Consider the following 12,391-nt stretch of genomic DNA (forward strand, 5'->3'; position numbering starts at 1 on the left):
ATGAGTTTGTTATAATTCAGAATCTAAAGATACGTGAATTAATTGCAAAAGTTATTTGTGATGTTTGGTTTAAAGGAATATCTATAATAAAACAATGGGAAAAAAATGTGTTTTTTTTTCTTTCGGCTCATTGGCAAGATTTCTTCAGAGCTTAGGATTTAATGTGATTAGGTCTATGGTAATGCTCAATGAAACATCAGTCGTCTATAAAACCTTAAAAATGATAAAAATCTCACATTTTAAGAAACAAATCATGACATGTTTAATTACGTTTTCTGTGTTGTACGACATTTACCTTAAGGATTCAAAATGCTGTCGAATAGTTAAAGAAACGAAACGAGGATTACTCCACGTATTTTTGTAGAACTGGATTTTTATTTGTTTTGTTATTCTTCGTTCTTATACATCATTATCAGATTTTTTTTACTCGAAACTGTTACAAAATATATTTTAATATTTGTGTAAAGCATGTGTTTGAAAATAATAGTATTTTTCAATAAAAACATTTATTAAGAGTAATAATTACAAAAACGTGTTGCCGTAACTAGTTATCTGTAAGTTAATTATATATTTTTACTTATTACTGTGCCAAAAAAGTCGTTTTTTTATAAATGTTACTCTTAATATACCAGCATAACAAGACTTAAAAATAATTATAAAAACATTTATAATTATTGGGAATGCTATAATTCTGAAACACAAGTAATTTTATAATTACAAACAATTAAGTAATAAATGACTAATAAAACAAGATTCTCAAACTTTCACAAATTATTTCTTTATATTTGTTCATTGTTGGCCACTTATCAGTATGATTTATTTGTATTTGTTAGGTATCAAAGCCATTAACTTTTTATATTATCTTATTTTAAAAGCGGAGAATCAAACATACAATAACAAGATGTATAAGAGTTCAATTCTTTCTTTTTCTGTAATAAGTTCTTTTGAAGTACAATGTAAATTCAGCAAAATATCAGAAGATGGCAGTAATATATTACAAAAACTTGCAGATACAGCGCGGCTTGAAGATATGTAAAGAAACGAAAATGACATGTGCACGGAATTTATATACGCTGGAGTGCGCAATCATATTCTATATCCTCAAGCGTCATATTCAAAGTAAAAGTTATACAATACTTTGCTATGTTTACATCTTTACAGCATTTGTAAGTCAATATTAATGAAAGTAGTGAAATATGTTATCGTTGGTTTTTACTGGCATTAAACGATTCAAAATAATTTCATGAAATGTCTACGTTGCTTTGTAAAGGTTTGGTTTGTTTCGAATTTCGCGCAAAGCTACACGAGGGCTATCTGCGCTAGACGTCCCTAATTTAGCAGTGTAAAACTAGAGGGAAGGCAGCTAGTCATCACCACCCACCGCCAATTCTTGGGCTACTCTTTTACCAATGAATAGTGGGATTGACCGTCACATTATAAAGCTGAAAAGGTGAGCGTGTTTGGTGCGATGAGGATTCGAACCCGCGACCCTAAGATTACGAGTCGAACGCCTTAACTCACCAGGCGATGCCAGGCTCAACTTGTTGAAAGGAACTTGTGAAATGTTATAAAATAATACATTTCTGCGATTTGCATTATTTCGTAATAACAGCGATAGCATGCGTCATCGTTTTACCGCTGCGAATTTACCTTGTTTTCCAATTCTGGACGAACAGAGCAAAACAGTTTATGATTTTAATAATGTCACACGCACTCCAGCCTATTAAACTCGGTGGTCGTATGAGTATAATTAAGATTTAGGACATATGTCATTGGTAGAGCTATCACAGATGGAGAGAGATAAGTAGTGGGATAGCTAAGGGGGGGAGGCAAGGCGGGACATCTTTTCACGGGCGCAGCATCGGGGGTTGGGGAATCCAATTTATGTTATATAATTAGAAAAATTGTGTAACGAGGGGGCGCGAAAACTGACTTTGTCCCCGGGCAATGTAAACCCTAGCTATGCCTCTGGAGATAGGTAGTAATTTTGAAGGACAAATAAATAGAGATACGGACAATGTCTCACCCAAATATTATTTATATAGTTTACCTTTTTATTTATTTTGTATTAAATTTTTGAAGACATCTTTAAAGTTTGTTTGTTTCAAAATGAGAATCTAAATATGTAGGTAATTTAGTAATTATAGGTTGTATTTTTAAGATGAGAAATTACACATTGTTAGATAATATTGGCGTCTCGTCAGAAAGAAATGGTTCTATTTCAATAAAACGATTGCCAAACACATTTTTCGGTCGAACACAAAGAATACAAATTTTCAAAAAGTGATTTGAAAATAAAAATACATACTTATAAGAAAAAAAAAGTCTGAACACAAAACAAAACAGAGAAAAAAATGACGATTCACTTCATGCAAAGGAAAACTTAGAGCAGTTGCCTACAAGTCAAACATCGTTCAAAAAACTAATTTTGATTCATTTGATTACTGCATTCAAGTCTTATACATTTTCATAAAGTATAAAATGCATACTTTATGAAAGTGACCCCGAATTTCTTGCAAAAATTTCTATTTATGGATAGGAATGTATCATCAAAAGTTAGTTTATTTTAAAGCAAGAGTCGATAATCGTGAAAGTGAGATGTTGCCCAGTGAGACATTGACTGGAATTCTTAAATAATAGATGAAATTTAAATGCCAACTTCAGTTATTCGATTTTGTTATATTAATCAGAAAGTTTAACGTCCAGCAGATATGTATTATTTGGAACTCCAGGATAAAGTTGCATCACATAATATTGACTACTAAATGTAAGCTAAATAGGTTAAAGAATACAACATTAAAATTGATTTCACATTTACCGTTAATTAGATTAGATTTGGCACTTCAAAAATATTATTAATATGTGTTAAAACTTTCATGCTTAACTGTAGTTTTGTTATTTATGAAATTTTCCAATATAATTTACATGAAAGATGTAATTTGATTAAGTTTAAACTTGAATCTTTTTAAACGAAAATAGACTGTGTATTGTTTGGAGAACAAATATACATAAAACACGTTCTGAATGTATCCATATTTACTTCCAAACAATTTAGTACCCAATTGCAGTGACATGTTGGCTTGGAAAACACAATGATCGTTTACTTTAAGTAATTTTAAAAACATAGTATGTTTTTACATCTTAAGTTGTATAGTACCAGTTTGTGTATAAGAAAAGAAGTAGTATTAGTAATACAATGTATATTGTATTCATATGATAATGTGCGATAAAATAAAGTGTACTCTTAAAAATTTTCAGGTATGAAACGCAACTTAAAAGTCAAGTGGTACACAAGATTTCATTGTTATTTTTATTAAGAGTGGTGTGATTATACTGATTTCTGTATCTAGAACTGGGTCTATAAATACAGTGGACAGAAGATTGGATACAATGAACCTCATGTGTTTGCTATTGCTGAAGCTGCTTACAGCAGTCTTCAGTCTATGGCTTGTAACCAAGCTTGTGTTATTAGTGGAGAGAGTGGAGCAGGCAAGGTAAATTTGCATATTGAATTACTTATTCAGTATCTTTTGAAATATTTTAATAGAATTAATTTCTATTTTTGTTGTATAGTTTGGACAAGGAACCATTTGGTCTCTCACTGTTGTCTTAGAACACACATGCTTATTTGATTATCTTATTATTTAATTTATTTGTCAAATGTATTGGTTATTAGAACTTCATTATTCTCTGTGAATTATGTAGCCAACTACTGTATTATGTAGTTTGAGTTATTGAATTTGGTCAGAAAAGACTAAAACTACAAAATAGAGTATCTTAGAATAATATTGGGTACATAGTACAATTTATTGCTGAAAAATAATTTTATATGGGATGAATAATATAACAATAAATCATTTTATCCCTTTGTCATAATTCTAAATCTTGAAATATTTACATTTAGGAAAAACATTCTTAAAGTTTGGAAAAACAAATTCATGTATACTATGAAACTTGTATAGATTGAATTATTTTTGTTTTATTGAAATTAACTCATTTTAAGTATTAAGATAAAATATTAAATTTATAGCAAATGTGTAATAATTAGTCAATATTTAATAACAGTGTTTAATGTTTATGTATGTTGGGATTTTAGACAGAAAGTACCAAATTCATTCTTCAGTATCTGTGTACGGTCACAACAAATATTTCCACATGGATAGAACAACAAATTCTGGAAGCCAATACTATCTTAGAAGCTTTTGGTGAGAAAATATTATTAATTTAGATATGGTAATAATAGAGTACACATTATATTTCTTGTTACTTCTTAGAATATCCTAAATATGAACTTTTTGCATCATTAACTGCCTGAAGTATATAGCCAAAGTAACTTTTTAGCACTTAGGAAAATTCATTGTGTAAAATGTATCAATAGACATAACAATATGCTTTACAGTATCTGAAATATGTGACATGCAGTAGCACTGCAGATATATAATTATGAAAAAATAAAAGCAACATTGTTACATTTTACAATAAATGACAAAGAAAATTATAATTATAATGTATATTAGAATGTCATAAATGTGATAATACATAAAACATTTATTTAAGTGTCTAAGAAACAAGGGTATTTATGAAAAGGAAAGTAATAACATTTCAAACGTTTCTGATATAGGCACAATGTGTAACTATAAAGAAATATGTAGTAACATTGATTTATTAGTTTCATAATGTGGCATTTCAGACAGTGAATATTACATTAAACACACAGGCAGTTTATTCATTTCAGGAATATCATATCATGTAAATTAACAAAGTAAGATATTGTGGTTATTCAAAATTTCAGTATTTTCTACAGAATAAATGTATTGTCTTAATTTTAAACTTAAATACGTACAGTTAATGCTTCCTTCAATTAATATATTTGATGAATGACTAATATTCTTTAATGTTAAATGTGAATGATAAAAGCTTAATGAATGAAGATACGTAGGAAACATTTCTCATCAATAAACAATTTCAAGTCAAAGTTTTATACAGCGAACTAATTAAGGTAAAAAATAATGTATTTGTTTGTGTTTTTATTTCAAAATTTAATCCACAAAAATTTTTGATAGAAATGAAATAAAACCCCTATAATCTGAGCTTTTTTGAAAGGTAGACCTTTCGAATTGCTTGGGTTATAGGGTTTTTATTTCATTTTTATCAAGTCTTTTTGAACCTCCATGTTTTTCTAACATTATAAATTGACAAAAAATGAAAGGAAACACTTAACACAGTTTTACATTAAGATATTGCTACTACCTCTGGTAATATGTTTTTATTGAATTTATTTAGAATATAACTGTTTTATTCAAATGTCTCACTTAAATACTATGTTCATAAATGGATGTGTAAAACAATGTTTCAATAGTACTAAATTTTATAAAAATAAGATAAGAAATACTAATAGTGTTTTATGTGTAGGTTTGTAATTTTTGATGTATAATGAGGAAGTTAATTTTATCAAAAACTAAAACTTAACTAGAAATAAAGCATTTACTGTAGTATGCTGCCAATTCAGGTCAAAAGTTATTATTTTTTTTAATCTCCTGTAAAATAATTTAATAATTTCTGCAGGTAATGCAAAAACAGTTCGTAATGACAACTCCAGTAGGTTTGGGAAGTTCATTCAAGTTTGTTTTGACTCACGATATCAAATCAATGGGTGCATAATTCAGGATTATCTTCTAGAGCAGTCTCGTATCACATTTCAATCCTCGGAAGAGCGCAACTACCATGTATTTTACCAATTTGTTGCTGGAGCCCAGAAAAATGCAGAACTATGTGAACGTTTTATGGTTGGGCCTCCTGAATCCTATACGTACCTCAACCAAAGTAGTTGTATCAAAATTAGTGGTGTGGATGATGCTGACATGTTTGATTCACTGCGTCTAGCCATGTCAGTGCTTAGAGTTCCTCATGAAATGTGTGATGGAATTTTTAGTGTTCTCAGTGCTATACTGTGGTTAGGAAATCTTCAGTTCTCTGATGTGGATGGAGAGAGGTGTGAGTTAACACTAGCTGATGAAGATGTAATTATGACGGTGTCAACATTATTAGGAGTGGAGATTGAGGGGTTAACTCAAGTTGCACTCCAGCGTCAGATCAATGTTCGAGGGAATGTAACTGAAATTCCATTTAAACTAAATGAGGTATGTAAAGTATGTTTTGTTCTAATACATTTTAGAATGAACTTTGGATTATACATTGTAGATGTAGACTTCACATGTTATCAGAAAAATCAGCTTCGAGAGAAACTGACAATGGAAAGACCAAACTAAACATTTATACACTTTTTTATTGTCATTGCTTTAATAATAAATATACAAGTAACTGAAAATTGACAGATACCATATACATATATGCATTATTAGAGTGTAATTAATAATCCTAATAATATTAAAAAACAAAATCACAGATTCAATAACATAGTTTATTAGAGACAGTAAAAGAGAACAGCAAAAGTTCTAACTTACTTATTGTTGACTTACAGTTTTGCTGCATCTTATCTGAGCCTGGCATGGCCAGGTGGTTAAGGTGCTTTATGGAATGTGTTTAGATCCCTGTCCCATTAAACACACTTACCCTTTCAGCTGTGGGGTATTATAATGTTATGGTCAATCCCACTATTCATTGGTAAAAAAGTAGACCAAGAGTTGGCAGTGGGCAGTGATAACTAGCTACTTTCCCTCTGGTCCCACACTGCAAAATTAGGGACAGATGGTCCTTGTGTAGCTTTTCATGAAATTCATAAACAAACAAACAAGTTTCTTATTTGAATATTTTTGTTTTTGAGGTATATACAGTAATTTTCACTGCTATACTAAAAGCCTTTAAGATTTTGGACCTTTATCTATAACCTTATTTTAACCAAGTCAAATTAGATTAGTGTGTAACTGTTTATGATTTTACATAATTTAGACCAATTTAACAAACTGTTTCAGAAAGTCTTTCACATATTAATGAATACATTAGAAATACATTAATGTATGAATACATTATTTCTGATACCTTTGCTCACACTTTTCTTATTAATCTTTACCTTTCTTTCTTCATTATATTAAGTCTTCTTTCATTCTCCTGATATTTGAGTCCATACTAAAAGAAATATTCTCTCAAGTTTAGTCTTGGTGCTGGTATACTTTGTCCTTCTTGAATGGTTGCACATGTGCTTTGGCTTACAAGTGAATTGAAGTCCATTTCTTTGGGTACAGTGGTAAGTCTGCAGATTTACAATGCAAAAGTCAGGGGCTTGATTCCCCTTGGTGGACACAGCAGATACCCCAATGTGGCTTTGCTATGAGAAAAAAACAAACAAACACATTGAATACACCTTTTCTTGGACTTCCAAACTCTGAGTCTTATTCAAGTTTGGGTTTCTGATTCATTGTTGTCTGTTAGTTTCTCTCAATCTCAGTTTTCTTGCCTCTGAGTCTTATTCAAGTTTGGGTTTCTGATTCATTGTTGTCTGTTAGTTTCTCTCAATCTCAGTTTTCTTGCCTCTGCCTTATTCTCATTTCTCTTTTTACATAATGTATCCTCCATCCATCTATTTTTGGAAGCAATCCACCACTCCTGTAACAGTTGTTGACAAACTTATTTTTTCTTCCTTTTTCTCCATTGGTACATTTTTCTTTCTTGGCCTTGCCTTTTCTCATCTTGTTACTCTTTGCTTGCCCAAGTATGTTTAGTTTCTTTTTATCCCAGAGACCTATGTGTGACTCCTTTTTTCTGCTAATAATATTTTGGAGGGGTATCTGACTCTGGAGCCATTTGTCAGTATCTTTTCCATGACTTCCCATGTGTCATATCTTTCAAAAGTTCCTTTTTCAATTACTGTCTCCTGTTCTCCTAACTTCTTTGTGCTCCATGTTCTTTCATTCTTTTCTTCTTTTCCAATTTGTTCTTTTACCAACGACAGGTTTCAGCACTGACAACACCATCAGTGACTATTTTCTGGGGACAGGAACAGAAAGAGCCTGTTTCACTCAACTCATGGATTTATAGATTATTTTTGTGGCTGATCACTGGAGGATACAAGTTCTATTCATTAGCATTACTCTTTGTTTTCTCCTCTTTTTTCATTTGTCTTCTGTTCCCATTCCATTTCCTCCTTCAAGAGTCCTGCCACCTACCAGCATCTGGATATGTCAGACCATTTGGCCAAGGATACTATTGAAGGGATTCTTTTTACCCTTCTTCAAAATTTTATTCACGTTCTTCATTTTTCAGCACACCAGAAATTGATGTCCAGTCATTATTCTGCCCCTTCTGAAACAGTTTTTTGATCCTCATTAGTTTACTGACATGAGTTTTCTCTCCTTCATTGGGTTCTCCCAGGCTTTGTAGGATCAAGGTTAACATTTCTGATGCTTATCTTCTCATTCTTGTCTCCTCATTATCAAGATTTTATCTTCAACTTGTACATCATGGTTGAATTTATCAATTGTGAACTCATCCTTTTGGCCTGTTGTTGGCCACATTTTTTTTTGTTGCATAATATGTTCCTTTTATGATCACATTCACAGCTTGTAATTCAGTTTGCATCAGTATATAGCCAATTGCTTTTTTAGTTCCATCTTAACAGGACTCCACTGATCATACACTTGCTTTTCAGGAGATGGCTCATACATGTTGGCCAGGCAGGCTAGAGAAATCTCTTGTACACTCAGTAATTGGTGTATTTGGGTGAGTTCTTTTCTTTGCATCTGAACAAGACACAGCCTTCTCCACTGTGTTTGTAGGCCATGTACAGTTTCATTTACACAACTTTCTCTCCTCCTCCTTTTGTGCAAGAAATTCTCTATCTGTTGGGGGCTTGGGTTTCCTTGCAACTGTTTGGAATATGGTCACATGCATTTTGTACTCTGGATTCTAAATGAACAATGGAATCTCTTCTAGGATCCTTTTTATGTAGCAGTCTCTTCATGTTTTTGTTTTACAGTAGTTTGGTCTTGTCTAGACACTTTCTAGACAGAAACTTTCCTCTATTTGGGTTTCCTCTTCTGCATACATTGGCTGAATAGTTCAGTTATTTTGCTTATCCTCTCTATTCATTTCCTCCTTTGAGTTCTCTTCTTCATTTAGGAAACTTTATGGCACTCTGTTAGTCAGTGAAATAGTGGTTTTCTCTGCTGAGCCACTTTTCTTTTGCTCTCTTTTTCTTCACTTTTGTACTTCTATGTACAGCAATATCATTGTGGCATTGGACATGGTGCACGTTCATTATGTTATGTATGTTGTCAGTGTCTCTAATATTTATTCCATCACTTCTGTATCCTTTTATTTCTAGATTGTGCTTTTCTTTCTAAAATGTCTGTGGCTTTCATCCCTAAATCTTTTCCTTATATTCTCATCTGTATTCCAGTTGTTATTTGGCCCACACCTTTTCCTTTCATGGTTCCTGATCCTGTCTTTTCCTTCTATGGAATCCTTCATCCACTCATGACCTTTCTCCTGTTACTCTTACTGGAGGGACCTGATACTTTATCCATTTAGCATATTCTTTGTTGGATAGAGAAGAACATCTGCATTTCAAAGTGTTCATTATCAAATTTTTCACATAACTTACTCATTGACCATAACAACTTTGTTGCATCTAATGTTCATCATCTGGCTGTTTTTTCCTTTTCCTGCTTGGAATGCCTTTTACTACTATTTTTCGAATATCATATATTTCCTCTCTGAATAATTTTTTCCTACCCTCTTTTTTACAGAGCCCTCTAGTCTCTTACAGGATTCTGTTCAGTGACAAGTGTTGTCTACCAGGATATACTTAACTAAAATCCACACCGTGTTAAAACCAATGTCTAAGCGAATTTTAAATCTAGAACTCCATTCTAATCAATCACAGCCTATCTTTTGAGTATTGTAAATCTTTAATCCAGGAGTTCATTACTTCACCATAACCTTGGTTTTTTTCACCTTCAAAGGCCCACCTAGCCATCCTCTAAACTACCATCACTGATCAGCCAATTCATCTCTCTGTCTCATCCTGTTTCACAGCTCTACCCCCATCTGCTTTTAATGTTAATGTTAACTTAGACTTGTCTCAAGTAATTCAGTATTTATCACATCCTTAAAGTTAGACCATTATTTTTTTCCTAACAGAACTTAACATCAATTCTGGAAGAATTGCTGAAGAGAAACAAATGTTTCTGAGCATCTCTGGTTGTCTCACAAGCCCTGAAGCTATACTGACTGACTGTAGAGCTTTCTTGGCCCAATATAATGCACATCCCATGAGGCAGGATGATCCATAAGACTGCTCAAGGTATCCTCATTGTGCTCATTTTCCTAAACAAGGCCCGATCCAGTCCATGTCCACTTACAGACTAGCATCAGTAAAGCAGGCAAGGGATTCTCCATGTCTAGTTTATAAACCTAGTGCTGGCCTACTTTTAAAAATAAGGTTTTTGTGGTCACCCATTGTATTATTTTAGTGTGGTATATTCCTCTGAACTATTTACCACCATGTTTTCATCCCCTCTTTTTTTTTTTATTCTAGTTGAACATGAGAGTCCTTGTCACTCACTAGTTCTTAGCTAATGGGGTGGTGGACCACAGAGGATGTCATTTGAGTTTGACCAGTTGCACTCAGTAGAGAGTAGGACAGTGCTACACATTCTTCCAGTCAACTTTCTCCCCATCATGCCAATACACAGAAGTTGGGTTTGTAGATGCCCTAGTATTGGATTGGTGTAGGAGTAGTTATTATAAGACCTTACTCATTTGCACATTGAATGTTACTTTCCCATTCTACCTTGCTGTAATTGAGGTGAAGGTGGTAGTAATCCCCTCCTACCACAATCTAGAAGTTAAATTCAGAGTGTTGCCCAATTTTGGAATTGAGTTGACACACCCTAGCTACACTACACATATAACATTTCCAAAAGTTTGATGCAGGTTTTGGACTGTGCTTATACCTTCCTGCTGTACTTGTGACATTTCCATTGCTTTGAGAGTAAATAGCACACCCTGGTACAGATGAGGTGCAGTATCCAGTGAATTTGCTACTATACTGTTCCAAGGTATAGGTTGTTGCACTCCATGAATTCTCCTTAGCTGCTAACTGAAGGGAGTTCATGTAGTTAAAATTTTGTATTGGTCCCTCCACAACACTGGATTCTAGCTATATCTAAGTGTATTGGAAGTTAACCCTTCTTTCAACACTGTAAATATAGTTCTGATAGGTACTCATTTCTTCTCACACTTTTCATCTTTCCTCTTTGCTTCTGATGTATCTTACTCTTTTGCTCATTTTCAATATGATGATTGAACCTTTAGTACAGAGAGAACCAGTTGCAGTTCTATTGGTGGAAAGTTGTTGTATACATGTTTGCATGCAACAGCACAGCAATATCATGTGGAAAAAAAATTTAATTAGGTTGGAACTTCAGAATAGCACTGAGAAAAATAGTCCACATACAGAGGCCTGCACTAAATTGGGAAAAGCTAGAAGTGAGGATCTGTTGGAAATACATTTCCAGTGTTGGGAAATATAAACATTTACCAGCTATATTTTGAGGTAATATCTTTGTTAATCAATTATTTTTAACTTTGTTTAACAGATATTGTTCTTTATGATGTTTTGATGAAAATAAATAAAATTACAAACCTATATATGAAGAGTGTATCTTTACTGATGTGGTTTTTTACCATTACAACTTCATCAGGAGCTGTCAGTAATCTACAAGTTTACATATGCATTTGAATTTTAACTGGTGGTTTTGTAGGTTATCAGTTGTACATCATTATTTCATTAACATTATTACACAGATATATTTTATGAGAAAATTTCATGTGTTTCAAGTTGCAATTAATAAAATTTTGGACTTGTAATTTGCAATTAAGAAGTAAAAGAAACATTCATTAATTCAGTAATTCATTAAAATATATTTCCAATAATAATTATATAATGTTCTAGGCTCAAGATAACAGACATGCCATGGCTAAGGCTTTGTATTCTCGAACATTTGCTTGGATTGTAAACTTCATTAATACTTGTACAAATCCAGGGCAAGACAGCAAAAGATTTTTAGGAGTTTTAGATATCTTTGGTTTTGAAAATTTTAATGTAAGTATATTTTATTCATTCTAGACTTACAAGAATTTTTAGAAAATCTTTCAGTGTTGTTTTTAATTGTATATTGTAATTGAAATTAAAAAGTATACAAATGTGGAACTTTGCAATACTTATTAGGAAATAGATAGCATTAAACTAAAGTATTGGTAATGAATGCAGTGTTAGGATTAAGATAATTAGATTGATGGTTTTTATGTGGAAGTAAACCACTGCACATTTGCAGTCTGTTTTAAAGATTCTAGTGAATTATTACTATCACTTTTGTTTTTAATTTTGGCAATTTAAAATCTATTTATACATTTTTATAAGTCTAGTAGT

The 12,391-nt window shown here is 32.3% G+C and overlaps 1 protein-coding gene across 1 annotated transcript in view; it reads left to right on the forward strand.

Moving 5' to 3' along the window:
- The window catches only part of LOC143251988 (unconventional myosin-VIIa-like), a 143,805-nt gene that overhangs the window by 45,753 nt on the left and 85,661 nt on the right, over positions 1 to 12,391 (forward strand). The window contains exons 4-7 of the mRNA XM_076503456.1: positions 3,351 to 3,494; positions 4,097 to 4,205; positions 5,566 to 6,140; positions 11,915 to 12,064. Of these exons, the coding sequence (XP_076359571.1) occupies positions 3,351 to 3,494; positions 4,097 to 4,205; positions 5,566 to 6,140; positions 11,915 to 12,064 (978 nt within the window). The remainder of the gene's footprint in view (positions 1 to 3,350; positions 3,495 to 4,096; positions 4,206 to 5,565; positions 6,141 to 11,914; positions 12,065 to 12,391) is intronic.

Source organism: Tachypleus tridentatus, chromosome 1, assembly GCF_004210375.1.
Source record: "Tachypleus tridentatus isolate NWPU-2018 chromosome 1, ASM421037v1, whole genome shotgun sequence".
In the NCBI taxonomy this organism is placed as follows: domain Eukaryota; kingdom Metazoa; phylum Arthropoda; class Merostomata; order Xiphosura; family Limulidae; genus Tachypleus; species Tachypleus tridentatus.